We start from the raw sequence: 18092 nt of genomic DNA on the forward strand, positions 1-18092 counted from the left end.
GGATAATAAGTATTTGGTCACCTACAAACAAGCAAGATTTCTGGATCTCACAGACCTGTAACTTCTTCTTTAAGAGGCTCCTCTGTCCTCCACTCATTACCTGTATTAATGGCACCTGTTTGAACTTGTTATCAGTATAAAAGACACCTTGTGGTTGTGGACAACCTCAAACAGTCACACTCCAAACTCCACTATGGCCAAGACCAAAGAGCTGTCAAAGGACACCAGAAACAAAATTGTAGACCTGCACCAGGCTGGGAAGACTGAATCTGCAATAGGTAAGCAGCTTGGTTTGAAGAAATCAACTGTGGGAGCAATTATTAGGAAATGGAAGACTTACAGACCACTGATAATCTCCCTCGATCGGGGGCTCCATGCAAGATCTCACCCCGTGGGGTCAAAATGATCAGCAAAAATCCCACAACCACACGGGGGGACCTAGTGAATGACCTGCAGAGAGCTGGGACCAAAGTAACAAAGCCTACCATCAGCAACACACTACGCCGCCAGGGACTCAAATCCTGCAGTGCCAGACGTGTCCCCCTGCTTAAGCCAGTACATGTCCAGGCCGGTCTGAAGTTTGATAGAGAGCATTTGGATGATCCAGAAGAAGATTGGGAGAATGTCATATGGTCAGATGAAACCAAAATATAACTTTTTGGTAAAAACTCAACTTGTTGTGTTTGGAGGACAAAGAATGCTGAGTTGCATCCAAAGAACACCATACTTACTGTGAAGCATGGGGGTGGAAACATCATGCTTTGGGGCTGTTTTTCTGCAAAGGGACCAGGTCGACTGATCCGTATAAAGGAAAGAATGAATGGGGCCATGTATTGTGAGATTTTGAGTGAAAACCTCCTACAATCAGCAAGGTCATTCGAAGGCATTTAAATGTTTCCCCTTAAACCACTCGTGTTTCTTTAGCAGTATGGTTAGGGTCATTGTCCTGCTGGAAGGTGAACCTCCATCCCAGTCTCAAATCTCTGGAATACTGAAACAGGTTTCCCTCAAGAATTTCCCTGTATTTAGCGCCATCCATCGTTCCTTCAATTCTGACCAGTTTCCCAGTCCCTGCCGATGGAAATATATCCTCACAGCATGATGCTGCCAGCACCATGCTTCACTGTGGGGATGGTATTCTCAGGTTGATGAGAGGTGTTTGATTTGCGCCAGACCATAGCATTTTCCTTGATGGCCAAAAAGCTCAATTTTTGTCTTATCTGACCAGAGGACCTTCTTCCATATGTTTCGGGAGTTTCTCAAATGCCTTTTGGCGAACACCAAACGTTTTTTTTTTTTTTTTTTTCTTGAAGCAAAGGCATTTTTTCTGGACACTCTTCCGTAAAGCCCAGCTCTGTGGAGTGTACGGCTTAAAGTGGTCCTATGGACAGATACTCCAATCTCCCGGCGGCGCATTGCAGCTCCTTCAGGCTCATCTTTGGTCTCTTTGTTGCCTCTCTGATTAATGCCCTCCTTGCCTGGCCCTCTCTTGGCAGGTTTGTTGTGGTACCATATGCTTTCAATTTTTTAATAATGGATTTAATGGTGCTCCGTGGGATGTTCAAAGTTTCAGATATTTATGTTGCAGACTCTGGGGCCTTTCAGAACAGGTGTGTATATACAGTGCCTTGCGAAAGTATTCGGCCCCCTTGAACTTTGCGACCTTTTGCTACATTTCAGGCTTCAAACATAAAGATATAAAACTGTATTTTTTTGTGAAGAATCAACAACAAGTGGGACACAATCATGAAGTGGAACGACATTTATTGGATATTTCAAACTTTTTTAACAAATCAAAAACTGAAAAATTGGGCGTGCAAAATTATTCAGCCCCTTTACTTTCAGTGCAGCAAACTCTCTCCAGAAGTTCAGTGAGGATCTCTGAATGATCCAATGTTGACCTAAATGACTAATGATGATAAATACAATCCACCTGTGTGTAATCAAGTCTCCGTATAAATGCACCTGCACTGTGATAGTCTCAGAGGTCCGTTAAAAGCGCAGAGAGCATCATGAAGAACAAGGAACAAACCAGGCAGGTCCGAGATACTGTTGTGAAGAAGTTTAAAGCCGGATTTGGATACAAAAAGATTTCCCAAGCTTTAAACATCCCAAGGAGCACTGTGCAAGCGATAATATTGAAATGGAAGGAGTATCAGACCACTGCAAATCTACCAAGACCTGGCCGTCCCTCTAAACTTTCAGCTCATACAAGGAGAAGACTGATCAGAGATGCAGCCAAGAGGCCCATGATCACTCTGGATGAACTGCAGAGATCTACAGCTGAGGTGGGAGACTCTGTCCATAGGACAACAATCAGTTGTATATTGCACAAATCTGGCCTTTATGGAAGAGTGGCAAGAAGAAAGCCATTTCTTAAAGATATCCATAAAAAGTGTTGTTTAAAGTTTGCCACAAGCCACCTGTGAGATACACCAAACATGTGGAAGAAGGTGCTCTGGTCAGATGAAACCAAAATTGAACTTTTTGGCAACAATGCAAAACGTTATGTTTGGCGTAAAAGCAACACAGCTCATCACCCTGAACACACCATCCCCACTGTCAAACATGGTGGTGGCAGCATCATGGTTTGGGCCTGCTTTTCTTCAGCAGGGACAGGGAAGAGGGTTCAAATTGATGGGAAGATGGATGGAGCCAAATACAGGACCATTCTGGAAGAAAACCTGATGGAGTCTGCAAAAGACCTGAGACTGGGACGGAGATTTGTCTTCCAACAAGACAATGATCCAAAACATAAAGCAAAATCTACAATGGAATGGTTCAAAAATAAACATATCCAGGTGTTAGAATGGCCAAGTCAAAGTCCAGACCTGAATCCAATCGAGAATTTGTGGAAAGAACTGAAAACTTCTGTTCACAAATGCTCTCCATCCAACCTCACTGAGCTCGAGCTGTTTTGCAAGGAGGAATGGGAAAAAATGTCAGTCTCTCGATGTGCAAAACTGATAGAGACACCCCAAGCGACTTACAGCTGTAATCGCAGCAAAAAGTGGCGCTACAAAGTATTAACTTAAGGGGGCTGAATAATTTAGCACGCCCAATTTTTCAGTTTTTGATTTGTTAAAAAAGTTTGAAATATCCAATAAATGTCGTTCCACTTCATGATTGTGTCCCACTTGTTGTTGATTCTTCACAAAAAAATACAGTTTTATATCTTTATGTTTGAAGCCTGAAATGTGGCAAAAGGTCGCAAAGTTCAAGGGGGCCGAATACTTTCGCAAGGCACTGTATACTGAGATCATGTTACAGATCATGTGACACTTAGATTGCACACAGATGGACTTTATTTAACTAATTATGTGACTTCTGAAGGTAATTGGTTGCACCAGATTTTATTTAGGGGCTTCATAGCAAAGGGGGTGAATACATATGCACGCACCACTTTTCTTTTTTTCCCTTCTTTTTTTAAATTCTTATGGCTGGGGGCAGTATTACGTAGCTTGGATGAATAAGGTGCCTAGGAGTAAACTGCCTGCTACTCAGGCCCAGTTGCTAATATATGCATATTATATTTGGTAGATTTGGATAGAAAACACTCTGAAGTTTCTAAAACTGTTTGAATGATGTCTGTGAGTAGAACAAAACTCATATGGCAGGCAAAAACCTGAGAAAAAAATACAACCAGGAAGTGGGAAATCTGAGGTTTATAGTTTTTCAACTCTTTGCCTATCGAATATACAGTGTCTATGGGGTCAAATTGCACTTCCCTAAGGCTTCCACTAGATGTCAGCAGTCTTTAGAACCTTGTTTGATGCTTCTACTGTGAAAGAGGGGGGGAATGGGAGCTGAATGAATCAGTGGTCTGGCAGAGTGGCATGACCTGGTCACGCGTATATTCACGTGAGATTTAGCTTGAGTTCCATTGCATTTATGAAGACAAAGTAATTCGCCGGTTGGAACATTATTGAAGATTTATGGTAAAAACATCCTAAAGATTGACTCTATACTTCTTTTGACATGTTTCTACGGACTGTAACGGAACTTTTTGACTTTTTGTCTGCTCGCGTGTAATGAATTTGGTTTACTGGGCTAAACGCGCAAACAAAAAGGAGATATTTGGACATAAATGATGGACTTTATCGAGCAAATCAAACATTTATTGTGAAACTGGGATTCCTGGGAGTGCATTTTGATGAAGGTCATCAAAGGTAAGTGAATATTTCTAATGTTTTTTTCTGACTTCTGTTGACTCCACAACATGGCGGATATCTGTATGGCTTGATTTGTTGTCTGAGCGCTGTACTCAGATTATTGCATGGTGTGCTTTTTCGGTAAAGCTTTTTCGAAATCTGACACAGCGGTTGCATTAAGTAGAAGTGTATCTTTAATTCCATGCATAATAGTTGTATCTTTTATCAATGTTTATTATGAGAATTTATGTAAATTGATGTGGCTCTCTGCAGAATCATCGGAGGTTTTGGAACTACTAAACATAACGCGCCAATGTAAACTCAGATTTTTGTATATAAATATGAACTTTATCGAACAAAACATACATGTATTGTGTAACATGAAGTCCTATGAGTGTCATCTGATGAAGATCATCAAAGGTTAGTGATTAATTTTATCTCTATTTCTGCTTTTTGTGACTCCTCTCTTTGGCTGGAAAAATGCCTGTGTTTTTCTGTGACTAGGTGCAGACCTAACATAATCATTTGTGCTTTCGTCGTAACGCCTTTTTGAATCAGACACTGTGGTGGGATTAACAACAAGTTTATCTTTAAAATGTTGTAAAATACTTGTATGTTTTGAGGAATTTTAATTATGAGATTTCTGTTGTTTTGAATTTGGCGCCCTGCATTTTCGCTGGCTGTTGTCACATCGATCCCATTTGCGGGATTCAAGCCATAAGAATTAAACAATTCTTTTTTTCATTTCACTTCACCAATTTGGACTATTTTGTGTATGTCCATTACATGAAATCCACATAAAAATCCATTTAAATTACAGGTTGTAATGCAACAAAATAGGAAAAATGCCAAGGGGATGAATAATTTTGCAAGGCACTGTAGTATATCTACTATAACCCGATTTATCGGGTTTAAATAGCCTTTTGTGTAAATAGCCTTTTGTGTTGTTGGGGCCCATATCAAAGGGTGTGTGTGTCGTTGCCTGCTTGTGATTGGAGCATAGAATACATCTTGTGATGATGAGGCAAAATTGGTGTGGAAGAGGTGAAAAAGTTGTTGCTACCAATAAATAATTACAATCTACCTGGTACCGACAATCTGGATGGTAAATTGCTGAAGTTGGTAGCAGAATACATTGCGACTCCTGGCTGCCACATCTTCAATTTTAGCCTAGAAGACAGTGTGTGCCCTCAGGCCTGGAGGGAGGCAAAGGTCATTCCGCTGCCCAAAATAGCAAAGCACCCTTTTTAATGGTTCCAACAGCCGATCAATCAGCCTGTTACCGATGCTTAGAAAACTTTTGGAAAAAGTGTTATTTTACAGAAAACAAATTAACTGACTTTCAGCATGCTTATAGGGAAGGGCACTCCACATGCTCATCACTGACACAAATGACTGAAGATTGGCTGAAAGCAATTGATAATAAGAAGGTTTTGGAAGCTGGTTTGTTAGATTTTAATGCAGCTTTTGATATCATTGATCATAACTTATTGCAGAAAAAACATAGGGGTTATGGATTTACACTCTCTGCCTTATCATGGATTGAGAGTTTTATCTAATAGAACACAGAGGGTTTTCTTTCATGGAGGCCTCTCTCATGCAAATTCAGTTTAGTGCAGGGCAGCTGGCTTGAGCCATTATTGTTTTCTGTTTTTACTAATGACCATCCACTGACCTTGAATAAAGCCTGTGTGTCTATATATGCTGACAACTCAACTGTATACACGTCAGCTACGACAGTAAAATAAATAACTGACACCCTTAACATAGAGATCCAGTCAATTTTAAAATGGGTAACTAGCAATAGGCTGGCACTAAATAATGTCAAAAACTAAATACGTCATTTTTAGGACAAAAACTCATTCAACCCTAAACCTCATCTTGATCTATTACTGAATAATGTTGTGATTGAGTAAGTTGAGGAGACTAAACTGCTGGGTGTAACCCTAGAAAGTAAGCTGTCATGGTCAAAACATATAGACTCAATGGTTGTGCTAAAATTGGAATAGGTCTGTCCATGATAAGGCATTGCTCTGCTTTCTTGACATCTATATCAACCAAGCAAGTCCTACAGGCCATAGTTTTGTTGCACCTGGACTACTGCCCAGTTGTGTGGTCATGTGCGGCAAAGAAGGACAGGAAAATTGCAGTTGGTCCAGAACACAGCAGCACGTATTGCACTTAGATGTACACAGAGGTTGAATGTCAGTGATATGCATGTCAATCTCTCCTGGCTTACTATCCTGACACTATTGGTCATTGTGCGTGGTGTTGATGTGTTAAATGTAGAAAACTGCCTGTTCAAGCATTTGGCACACAGTTCGGACATCAGTTCTGCACAAGACATGCAAAAAAAGGTCTCTTCACAGTCCCCAGGTCCAGAACAGAGGCTGGGAAACACACAGTATTAAATAGAGCCATGCCCATGACTACATGGAACTCTCTGCCACCCAAGGTAACTCAAGCTAGCAACAAAAAAAAAAAACGTTAAAGAAATGGATAAAAGAACACCTTACGGCATGATGGGGACTGTGAAGGGGCACATTTTTATTTGAACAAAAATATAAACGCAAATGTGTTGGCCCTATGTTTCATAAATTGTTTCATAAATTGAAATAAGATCCCAGAATTTATTCATATGCACAAAACGCTTGTTTCTCTTAAATTTTGTGCACAAATTTGTGACTGGTTTCAGGAAACTAGGCGTATGTCACGCGTCACTACCTCACAGGACAGCCATTTGAACGTAAACTTTTCAAAATGTTATTATTGCGTTTTGTTTTGGCAGAAATGCCTTCTGGAACATGTAAACTTTCATGTGCCTTAGTAACAAACTTGTATGCCATCTGTAAATACAAATAAAATAGTTAAATTACTAGCCTAGTTGGTTTAGCCACGGAATAAGACAGGAACCTTCCCACTAGCCATGATTGGCTGAGGTAATGGCTGGGCTGGACATGCAGAGAGATGAGTTCGGATTGGTCTGCCATGTAGCCCGCTTCTGTCTGTAACATGAGCTGGTCAGTATGTGTAGGCAGGGGCGCAACTTTGGTTTTAGAAGTGGGGGGACATAATTATTATAACTATTGAAATATTTTATCCTGTCGGATAAACACTCCAAACAGCCTGCCCAGTCGCTCTGAGGTGTTTGCATGGTCCTAAAGCACATCATTGCCTCGTTTTGTATCACATTCCAATTATAAAACTGGTGGGAGCAAAAATGCAATTTAAGAATGTGGGGTGGACATGTCCCCCCAGTGAAAGTTGTGCCCCTGACATTGTCAGTTAAAGTATATGGTCATTATTTGAACTGGCTAACTAGCTAACTTAACATTAGCTAGCCAATAAGCTAAAAGCGAACCAAAACAAGTTGCTTTTCATTTTTAAACGGGTGGGTTTATTGGTGTTATGCTATTTTGGACCACCAGAAAGCTGATGTCATGCAGCCTGTAGTTTTTGTGTTTATACCTTTTCATAACAACAACGACAAGTTTGATGTCGGACGACAATATAATGTCACTGCGACAACTGTCAATTAGATATAGTATAAACCAGCCTTTAGTCTTGAATTCTTTGGTTGTTTAGTACATGGCCTCACATGTGAATCCTTAGAGATGGGTGGGGCTAAGGCTTAAGAGGGTGTGAATGATGCTGAATGGGTGTATACAAAGAAGAGCTCTCCAGTAGGTTTACCAAAACATTCAATGGCCATTTTCTCAAGTAAGGTTACAAGTTCCTCAACTGTAGTGTATATGATATACCATTTTGTAGCTCAAAATCTATACTTTTATCCAGTGTTACAAAAAAAATGTTGCTACATAAGACCTAATCGAGCCGGTCGGTCACATTTGTTTACATCCCTGTTAGTGAGCATTTCTCCTTTGCCCAGATAATCAATCCACCTGACACATTTGGCATATCAAGAAGATGATTAAACAGCATGATCATTACACATGTGCACCCTGTGCTGGGGACAATAAAAGGCCACTCTAAAATGTACAGTTTTGTCGCAAAACACAATGCCACAGATGTCGCATGTTTTGTGGGAGCGTGCAATTGGCATGCTGACCAGAGCTGTTGCCAGATAATTTTATGTTTATTTCTATACCATAAGCCGTCTCCAGTATGTCCACCCAGCCTCACAACCACAGACCATGTGTATCCACGCCAGTCCAGGATCTCCACATCCAGCTTTTTCACCTGCGGAATGGTCTGAGAATGGCTATCCGGACAGCTGATGAAACTGTGGGTTTGCACAACCGAAGATTTTCTGCCCAAACTGTCAGAAACTGTTTCAGGGAAGCTCATCTGCGTGCTCACTGGCACGCTGGAGAAGTGTGCTCTTCATAAATTTATCCCGGTGTCAACATTAACGGCCAGACGGCGTTGCGCGGGCGAGTGGTTTGCTGATGTCAACATTGTGAACAGAGTGCCCCATGGTGGCGGTGGGGTTATTGTATGGGCAGGCGTAATCTACGGACAACGAACACAATTGCATTTTATCTATGGCAATTTGAATGCACAGCGATACCGTGACAAGATCCTGAGGCTCATTGTCGTGCCATTCATCCGCCACCATTCAAATCAAATCAAACTTTATTGGTTACATACATATGGTTAGCAAATGTTAATGCGAGTGTAGTGAAATGCTTGTGCCTCTAGTTCTATTTCACAACAACTACCTTATACACACAAGTGTAAAGGAATAAATAAGAATATGTACAGCTGAAGTGAGAAGTTTACATACACTTAGGTTGGAGTCATTAAAACTAGTTTTTCAACCACTCCACAAATGGAGTTAACAAAGTATCGTTTTGGCAAGTCGGTTAGGCATCTACTTTGTGCATGACACAAGTAATGTTTCCAACAATTGTTTAAAGACAGATTATTTCACTTATAATTCACTGTATCACAATTCCAGTGGGTTAAACAGCTGGGAAAATTCCAGAAAATTATGTCATGGCTTTAGAAGCTTCTGATAGGCTATTTGATATAATTTGAGTCAACTGGAGGTGTACCTGTGGATATATTTCAAGGCCTACCTTCAAACTCAGTGCCTCTTTGCTTGACATCATGGGAAAATCAATAGAAATCAGCCAAGACTTCAGAAAAAAAGTTGTAGACCTCCACAAGTCTGGTTCATCCTTGGGAGCAATTTCCAAACGCCTGTACAAACAATAGTACGCAGGTATAAACACCATGGGAACATACAGCTGCCATACCGCTCAGGAAGGCACTGTCTGTGTGGGTGGACCATTTCAGTATGTCTATGATGTGTACGCCGAGGAACTTAAAACTTTTCACCTTCTCCAATACTCTTCTGTCAAAGTGGATAAGGGGGTGCTCCCTCTGCTGTTTCCTGAAATCCAAGATCATCTCCTTTGTTTTGTTGACGTTGAGTGTGAGGTTATTTCCCAGACACCACTCTTCGATGGCCCTCACCTCCTTGTCGGCCGTCTCGTCGCTGTTGGTAATCAAGCAAAAATGTCCCAGTTCTACCATGGCCTGCATACTGACCAGACATGTCATCCATTGAGCACGTTTGGGATGCTCTGGAATGATGTGTACGACAGTGTGTTCCAGTTGCCACCAATATCCAGCAAATTCACACAGCCATTGAAGGGGAGTGGGACAACATTCTGCAGGCCACAATCAATAGCCAGATCAACTCTATGCTTAGGAGATGTCACACTGTATGAGGCAAATAGCGGCCACACCAGATACGGACTAGTTTTCGGATCCACACCCCTACGTTTTTTAAGGTATCTGTGACCAACAGCTGTATATCTGTGTTCCCAGTCATGTGAAATCCATAGACTAGGGCCTAATGAATTTATTTCAATTTATTGATTTTCTTATATGAACTGTAACTCAGTAAAATCTTTGACATTGTTGCATGCTGAGTTTATATTTTTGTTCAGTATCTGTGTGTATATATAAATTCTAATGACATTTGCATTGTGTTGTATTATGTAGTGTTTTGTGTATATATATTTTTTTGTGGGTGTCTTTTGATTACTGTTTGGGCCCCCCGTAATTGGGGATCCTAATAAAATATAAAATACCAAAAATACATGTTTTTGCATAGCACCGATTTGCTTTATTTTATGGAATTAATTGTGTATCGTTTATATGAACACGTTTATTTTAAGTTGGAGAATCACGAATATGTGGTTATAAATGTAACTAAATCCTAAGAGGATTGTCTGAAGTGAAGAAGACCATTTGGGTTGAATATGTACATCCAACTCTCCTTATACTGTCTTTCTAGGGTTCTTTGGTGGCAAAATTGGCATTGACTCCCCTGTTTTCTGCAGACAGATCCCCTCACCTCTTCAATCCATTTTCACAGAGCTCCACTACTGGCCAGGTAACAGAAATTCATTCTATTCTATAATCTATTTAAGCTTAAAGTGCCCGATGCAGTTACTTGCTGACTGATAATATGCTTATTACTTATGGTCATCTGCGTCATTACATCACATTTTGTCTCCTCTTTGCCACCTCACATCAAGGGGGCGGTCCTTAGAAAAGCTGCTCTTCCGGTCCAAACCTCCCGATTCCTATTCATAGCTGTATGATAAAGAATGCGACCTACACACTCAAACTGAAAAGTAAATAAGTAATTTTGTGTGGAAGTCAAAAAGTATATATATATTTTTTTTATGTCGGAGATAGACAAGCACATCAGTAGAACCAAGAAAAAAGTTCAATGTTCAGAGTGCATCTCCCCTTGTCGATAAAGTGGACACACGCTGTTTAAATGGCCAAAATCTTGATTTAGACTTTCACAAATTTCACACATTTTGACAATCACTTATGTCATGATATTTTGGCTAGATGTTCCTAAAAACTAGACATATAAAGCAGGGTTCATCAACTAGTGGACCGATTTTTTTATTTTTTTTATTGAGAGGATGGTCAGGGGGGGAACTTAATTATGAATAATTTGTAGACTCCAAGAAGCCCAAACAGATACAACATTTGACTAAGCATAATCATTTCAAATCTTTCAGACATTTTGTGTATCATCACATACTGTATATCTCTCTATTATATGTGGGAATACTTTAGGACAGATTTCCAAAATTGAAATCATTTGGAGCTGATTTGCTGGTGTTTTTACAGTCTTATGTCCAACAATCCAAATAATAATAATAAAACAATTTGTTTTTCTCAGAAAACTTTGGGGGCCAAATAAAATCACTCGCAGGGCAATTTTTGTTTACAAATTATTTCAATTAAAAAATGTTTTCTGAGCAAAATAATAATAATTTTATATAGATATCTGCCAGTTAGTTGGGGAAGGCTTGTTAATTCACATGTCATGAATTCACTATGATATCATCATATTCAGCCTGGTCTCATAGATTAGATGTAACGTAGTAAATGTAAATCCGGGACACTGAAATTAGTACGATATGTTATGGTTACTTTGGTGGACTCCCGAGTGGCACAGCGGTCTAAGGCACTGCACCTCAGTGTTAGAGGCATCACTACAGACCCTGGTTCGATTCCAGGCTGTATCACATCAGCATGTGATTGGGAGTCCCATAGGGCAGCGCACAATTGGCCCAGCATCGTCCGGGTTAGGGTTTCAGGGTAGGTTGTCATTGTAAATAAGAATTTGTTCTTAACTGACTTTCCTAGTTAAATAAATAAAAACATAATGATAAGACAGATGGTTACTTAATGCAAAGTAGTTTGGTTGATCGGGGTTGGTGGGTGGACATATAATGGATGGACAACTTTAGCATTGTGGCTAATTAGAAACTTTAACTACTTACTACTTTTTTTCTACTTTGCAGCTACTTAGCTACTTTGAAACGACTTAGCATGTTAGCTAACCCTTCCCCTAACCTTAACCCTTTTAGCTAACCCTACCCCTATCTGCAACCCCTTTAACCTAACTCCTAAGCTTAACCTTAACCCTAACCCCTAGTCTAGCTAACGTTAGCCAGCTAGATAGAATTCATAAGATATCATATGTTTTGCAAATTCATAACATATTGTACATTTTTCAAATTTATAACATTGTACGTTTTGCAAATTCGTAACATACTGTGTAATACGAATTGTAATTCGTAACATCTCATACTATATCATATCTTATGAATTCTTTATTGGGGGGGCAGGTAGCCTAGTTGTCATAGCGTTGGACTTGTAACCGAAAGGTTGCAAAATCAAATCCCCGAGCTGACAAGCTAAAAATATGTCGTTCTGCCCCTGAACAAGGCAGTTAACCCACTGTTCCTGGGCCGTTATTGAAAATAACCTAGTTAAATAAAGGTAAAATAAAAAATACATAATGGGTGATGGACATCCACAAATTAATACATAAATCGCTCTGAGACCAGGTTGTCATATTTGTATTTGATAGATTATACTTTTATTATGTACTAGATCATATGGTTTGAAAAGTTTTTTTTTTTCCTCAGACATAAATAAACAATTCCAGGTGAAAGCCAAAGTTCATAGCTTTCAGGGGGGAACACTACGATATTATTCAAAATATTCCCTTCTTTCTAGAATGATGAACACAGCTATAGCAAAACAGTGCAAAACGTCTGTCAGCTCAATAGTCTATTTTATTGTATTGCAATTAAGTGACTAATAAATACTGAGCAAAAGTCACAGCTTAGTACTCCTGTAAATGCAATTCAATGTCAACAGTGGCAAGCTTGTGAGAACAGATAGAAACCTGCATGGGAGCCTATTCTACTCCTTGCTATTGGAATATATTAGAGGAATAGTTCATGCAATGAAATGTTGGAGGGCAGGATGTTTGTTTAATTGTTTTACAATCACTCTCCCATATGAGTGAACGCCTGAAGTGCATTCAAATTTACCAAACATCTTATAAATGTGTAGTTTGATTTTCTATATGTTAAACATATGTGTGCCCTTGTTTCCAGTGTGGGTCCAAAGCCGAGGCTTTAAAACTCTAAGGAAACACAAGCGACTGCAGGCAGGCTTTGAGCGTCCCATGGAACCAGATGGCTTTACCCCATCTTTTATGAAGGTGAGACCACGGTTTGTCTGTACTCTGTCACTCTATGGAAAGAGTACTTGGGTCATGTTCATTATGTCACACCATACCAAAATGTGTTAAAATGTTTTACAACAGAAAACAAAAACAAGCATTTCCTCATTAGACAAGGAAGGATCGTATCTTCCATGCATTGTAAACATCTATGACTCTGTTGTCTCATGGAGGGCCTCCTGACGCGTGATAAGGGGATGGAGGTGGAAACCTTGGACAAGCTCCTGAAGAGCAAGAACATTCCAGATGGGCAGCAAGATTCTTTTAAGACTGGGTTTGCCGAGGGATTTCTAAAATCCCAAGCGCTGACACAACGCAAACAAGGCAAGTGTATACACACACACAACGCTACAGAACACCACACTTCACAATAAGACCAGGGCCATGCACACTGAGACACAACATGGCTAAACATTTTGAGATGGAATACCAAAACGCAGTTCTCAGTGGACAAGCTCAGGTAGTATCTCCTTCGTTTCACAACATTGTCTCTTGTTTCTTTCCTTCTAAATATGAACTAGGTCTGCGTTGCCTCCCATAATGTTGGCTGTTAGCTGATTCAGAAAATGAAAGTCTACTCTCCTTGCAGTGAGCATTAAATTACCAACGTTTCAGCCCGCAGGCCTCGAAGGCCTGTATTGATAATTAAATGCTCACTGCAGCAAGAGATAAGTGTTGTCGACTTACATTTTTCTTGAAAGCGGATTGAAACACAGATTCTCTCCCCTTCTCTGCAGATTCTCTGAGGAGGATGAGGTTTATACTGCTGGTCCTGCTGCTGGTGGGACTCTACGGCCTCTCCAAGACCCCCTTCCTATCGGGTAAAGGCTCCTTTTTCATTTTATCCATATGCATCTCTCTAATCAAGCTCAAAGACCTTCATTCTGGCATGCAGCTTGGTGTGTACTTTTTAAAGGAAAACTCCACCCAAAAACTATTGGTATACAGAAATAACCCCATATGATGCAAAATGCATCAAATGATGCAAAATGCATCATATAGGGATGATTTATTTTAAAAGTTACATATCTTGAAACTTGATTGCAGACGGGCAAAATATTTTGGGCCTATGTCAACAATGGACGAATGAAACAAATACGAAAAGTTTTGGGGTGGAATTTTACTTTAAAGCCACAATCTGGAGTTTGCGTTTTTGCCCAACTGCACTCCTCACTGCAGAGGGATGGGCCTGGAGAAGTGTAACCACTGTCAACTTCATATGCAGTCCATGGGAGTGACATGATGGTTTATGAAGCTGTATATTGTCTGTTTAAAGTTCCATTCTTCATAAATAAATGGCCAGCCTATATAATGTATTTAAATGGCAATTGAACAGCCTCCCAGATTGAGCCTTGACTTTTTGCTGATGCATTCAAATTTGCTGAGCATTCTTTTTGTGTGTCAATTCTGATGATGAGTAATCGAGAACTTGATGTTGTGATATTGATGCTAATTGTTTCCATCAATTTACTTTACTGAATTATTTTTAAAAAACTGTGATTTGTTGGCAAAAAAAACTAACTAACCATAGCTAAGAATGTGTTTGCATCCGAGCAGTGTGATTTCGAACCTTAATCTAACCATTCCGGACAGTGCGATTCCGAACCACATCAGGCCTGGACTCGGTGGACCCTGTCCAGATGAAGAACGTGACATTTGAGCATGTCAAGGGGGTGGAGGAGGCCAAGAACGAGCTGCAGGAGGTGGTAGAGTTCCTCCGGAGCCCAGAGAAGTTCACCGTCCTCGGAGGGAGACTGCCGAAAGGTGCAACAGACCACTGAGCTGTTTTATAATAAGAATATATTCCATTTAGCAGACTCTTTTATCCAAAGCAACTTAGTTAGTCATCCTTGCATACATTATGTATGCAAGGATATGTTATGTTCTTTAGTTGATCCGGATTGTGTTCTTTAGGCACCAAACAAGAAAAACATTTACAGAAAGGACTACCTGGATTTGTTCAATAAGAAACGCTCACATTTGTTTTCCGTTGCAAAACATTTTGAAAAAAAATTGTTCTGTGTCCTAATGAACAAGACCCAGGTTTAGACTGACTGAACAATGCTGAATTCAAGAAGTTGCTTAGGCAGGCAGCCAGGCACACTATCTTCCTCTGATGGAAGATGAAAATGAAGAGGTAGGGTTTTTCTACATTGTAGAATAATAGTGAAGACATCAAAACTATGAAATAACACATATGGAATCATGTAGTAACCTGGACCAAAAAGCATGTTTAATGGAGAATCCCCATTGAAAGCATTGAAAGTGCTGAGGTATATACAGAGTTAGATTTTCTATATATTTATATATGACTGATTCACAGGGCACGGATGACATACTACAGTATAGGACACTCACCTCCTCTTTTGTTTTAGGTAAATCTGAACCAGCCAATGAGCGAACAAAGGCCAGCCAGTAGCAAACACCACAGTGATAGGGGACAGGTGAAAAGGACTCTGGAAAACCAAATAGACAACTTATCATTTCTCTCATCCGTGTTGACATTACATTAAAGAGTAGCCAACAGAACGCAATGCACTTCTCTTGTTTATCATTACACATTTTCAACCCCTCCTCTTAAATGTGTACATGTTTCAAGACATTAGATTAAAATCAACTATTTTAACTATTATTAATAATAGTTAGACAGAAGCACATACATTTCTAGCTAGGGATGAGGCGTCATCTTGTCTAGCCTGAGAAAGTGATCTTGTCTGAGAATGAGCACCCATAATTTAGACCATCAAAACTATGAAATAACACATATGGAATCATGTAGTAACCACAACATTGTTAAACAAATAAAAATATATTTCATATTTGAGATTCTTCAAAGTAGCCACCCTTTGCCTTGATGACTACTTTGCACACTCTTTGCATTCTCAACCAGTTTAACCAGGTAGTCACCTGAAATAAATTTCAATTAACACGTGTGCCTTGTTAAAAGTTAATTTATGGAATGTCCTTCAGTGAGTCCCCGTTTGAGCCAATCAGTTTAGTTTTGACAAGGTAGGGGTGGTATACAGAAGATAGCCCTATTTGGTAAAAGACCAAGTCCATATTGTGGCAAGAACAGCTCAAATAAGCAAAGAGAAACGACAGTCCATCATTAGTTTAAGACATGAAGTTCAGTTTAATTTTCTTTAAGTGCAGTCGCAAAAACCATAAAGAGCTATGATGAAACTGGCTCTCATGAGGACCGCCACAGGAAAGGAAGACCCAGATTTACCTCTGCTGCAGAGGATAAGTTCGTTAGAGTTACCAGCCCAAATAAATGCTTCACAGAGTTCAAGTAACAGACACATTTAATCAACTGTTCAGAGGAGACTGCGTGAATCAGGCCCTCATGGTTGAATTGCTGCAAAGAAACCACTACTAAAGGACACCAATAAGAAGAAGAGACTTGCTTGGGCCAAGAAACATGAGCAATGGATGTTAGATGGTGGAATTTTGGTCCTTTGGTCTCAGTCCAAATTTGAGATTTTTGGTTCCAACCGCTGTGTCTTTGTGAGATGCAGAGTAGGTGAACGGATGATCTCTACATATGTGGTTCCCACCGTGAAGCATGGAGGAGGAGGTGTGATGGTGTGTGGGTGCTTTGCTGGTGACACTTGATGATTTATTTAGAATTCAAGTCACACTTAACCACTTTCCTACCACACTTTCCTACCACAACATTCTCCAGCGATACGCCATCCCATCTGGATTGTGCTTAGTGGGACTATAATTTGTTTTTCAACAGGACAATGACCCACCACACTTTCCTACCACAACATTCTCCAGCGATACGCCATCCCATCTGGATTGTGCTTAGTGGGACTATAATTTGTTTTTCAACAGGACAATGACCCACCACACCTCCAGGCTGTGTAAGGGCTATTTGACCAAGAAGGAGAGTGATGGAGTGCTGCATCAGATGACCTGACCGCCATTCTCCCAACCTCAAACCAATTGGGATGAGTTGGACTGCAGAGTGAAGGAAAAGCAGCCAACAAGTGCTGAGCATATGTGGGAACTCCTTCAAGATAGTTGGAAAAGCATTCCAGGTGAAGCTGGTTGAGAGAATGCCAAGAGTGTGCAAAGCTGTCATCAAGGCACTGGTGGCTACTTTGAAGAATCTAAAATATATTTTGATCTTTTTGGTTACCACATGATGGCATATGTGTTATTTCATATCTCTGATGTCTTCACTATTATTCTACAATGTAGAAAATAGTAAAAATAAAGAACAACCCTTGAATAAGTAGTTGTGTCCAAACTTTTGACTGGTACTGTACATACATACATACGTGCGTGCGTACATACATACATACATACAGTGGGGAGAACAAGTATTTGATACACTGACGATTTTGCAGGTTTTCCTACTTACAATGCATGTATAGCTCTGTAATTTTTTATCATAGGTACACTTCAACTGTGAGAGGCGGAATCTAAAACAAAAATCCAGAAAATCACATTGTATGATTTTTAAGTAATTAATTAGCATTTTATTGCATAACATAAGTATTTGATCACCTACCAACCAGTAAGAATTCTGGCTCTCACAGACCTGTTAGTTTTTCTTTAAGAAGCCTTCCTGTTCTCCACTCATTACCTGTATTAACTGCACCTGTTTGAACTCGTTACCTGTATAAAAGACACCTGTCAACACACTCAATCAAACAGACTCCAACCTCTCCACAATGGCCAAGACCAGAGAGCTGTGTAAGGACATCAGGGATACAATTGTAGACCTGCACAAGGCTGGGATGGGCTACAGGACAATAGGCAAGCAGCTTGGCGAGAAGGCAACAACTGTTGGTGCAATTATTAGAAAATGGAAGAAGTTCAAGATGACGGTCAATCACCCTCGGTCTGGGGCTCCATGCAAGATCTCACCTCGAGGGGCATCAATG

General features: G+C 40.1%; 1 protein-coding gene across 3 annotated transcripts in view; it reads left to right on the forward strand.

Annotated features, from left to right (window-relative positions):
• Nucleotides 1-18092, forward strand: part of LOC109875020 (ATP-dependent zinc metalloprotease YME1L1) — a 59352-nt gene that overhangs the window by 19023 nt on the left and 22237 nt on the right. For 2 of the 3 annotated variants that reach the window (XM_031810799.1, XM_031810801.1), the window contains exons 4-8: nucleotides 10423-10521; nucleotides 13067-13173; nucleotides 13368-13518; nucleotides 13932-14015; nucleotides 14788-14958. In XM_031810799.1, coding sequence (XP_031666659.1) covers nucleotides 10423-10521; nucleotides 13067-13173; nucleotides 13368-13518; nucleotides 13932-14015; nucleotides 14788-14958 — 612 coding nt within the window. The remainder of the gene's footprint in view (nucleotides 1-10422; nucleotides 10522-13066; nucleotides 13174-13367; nucleotides 13519-13931; nucleotides 14016-14787; nucleotides 14959-18092) is intronic. The other variant, XM_031810800.1, reaches the window with a different exon arrangement.

The sequence above is a fragment of the Oncorhynchus kisutch genome, linkage group LG30 (assembly GCF_002021735.2).
Source record: "Oncorhynchus kisutch isolate 150728-3 linkage group LG30, Okis_V2, whole genome shotgun sequence".
Lineage (NCBI taxonomy): Eukaryota > Metazoa > Chordata > Actinopteri > Salmoniformes > Salmonidae > Oncorhynchus > Oncorhynchus kisutch.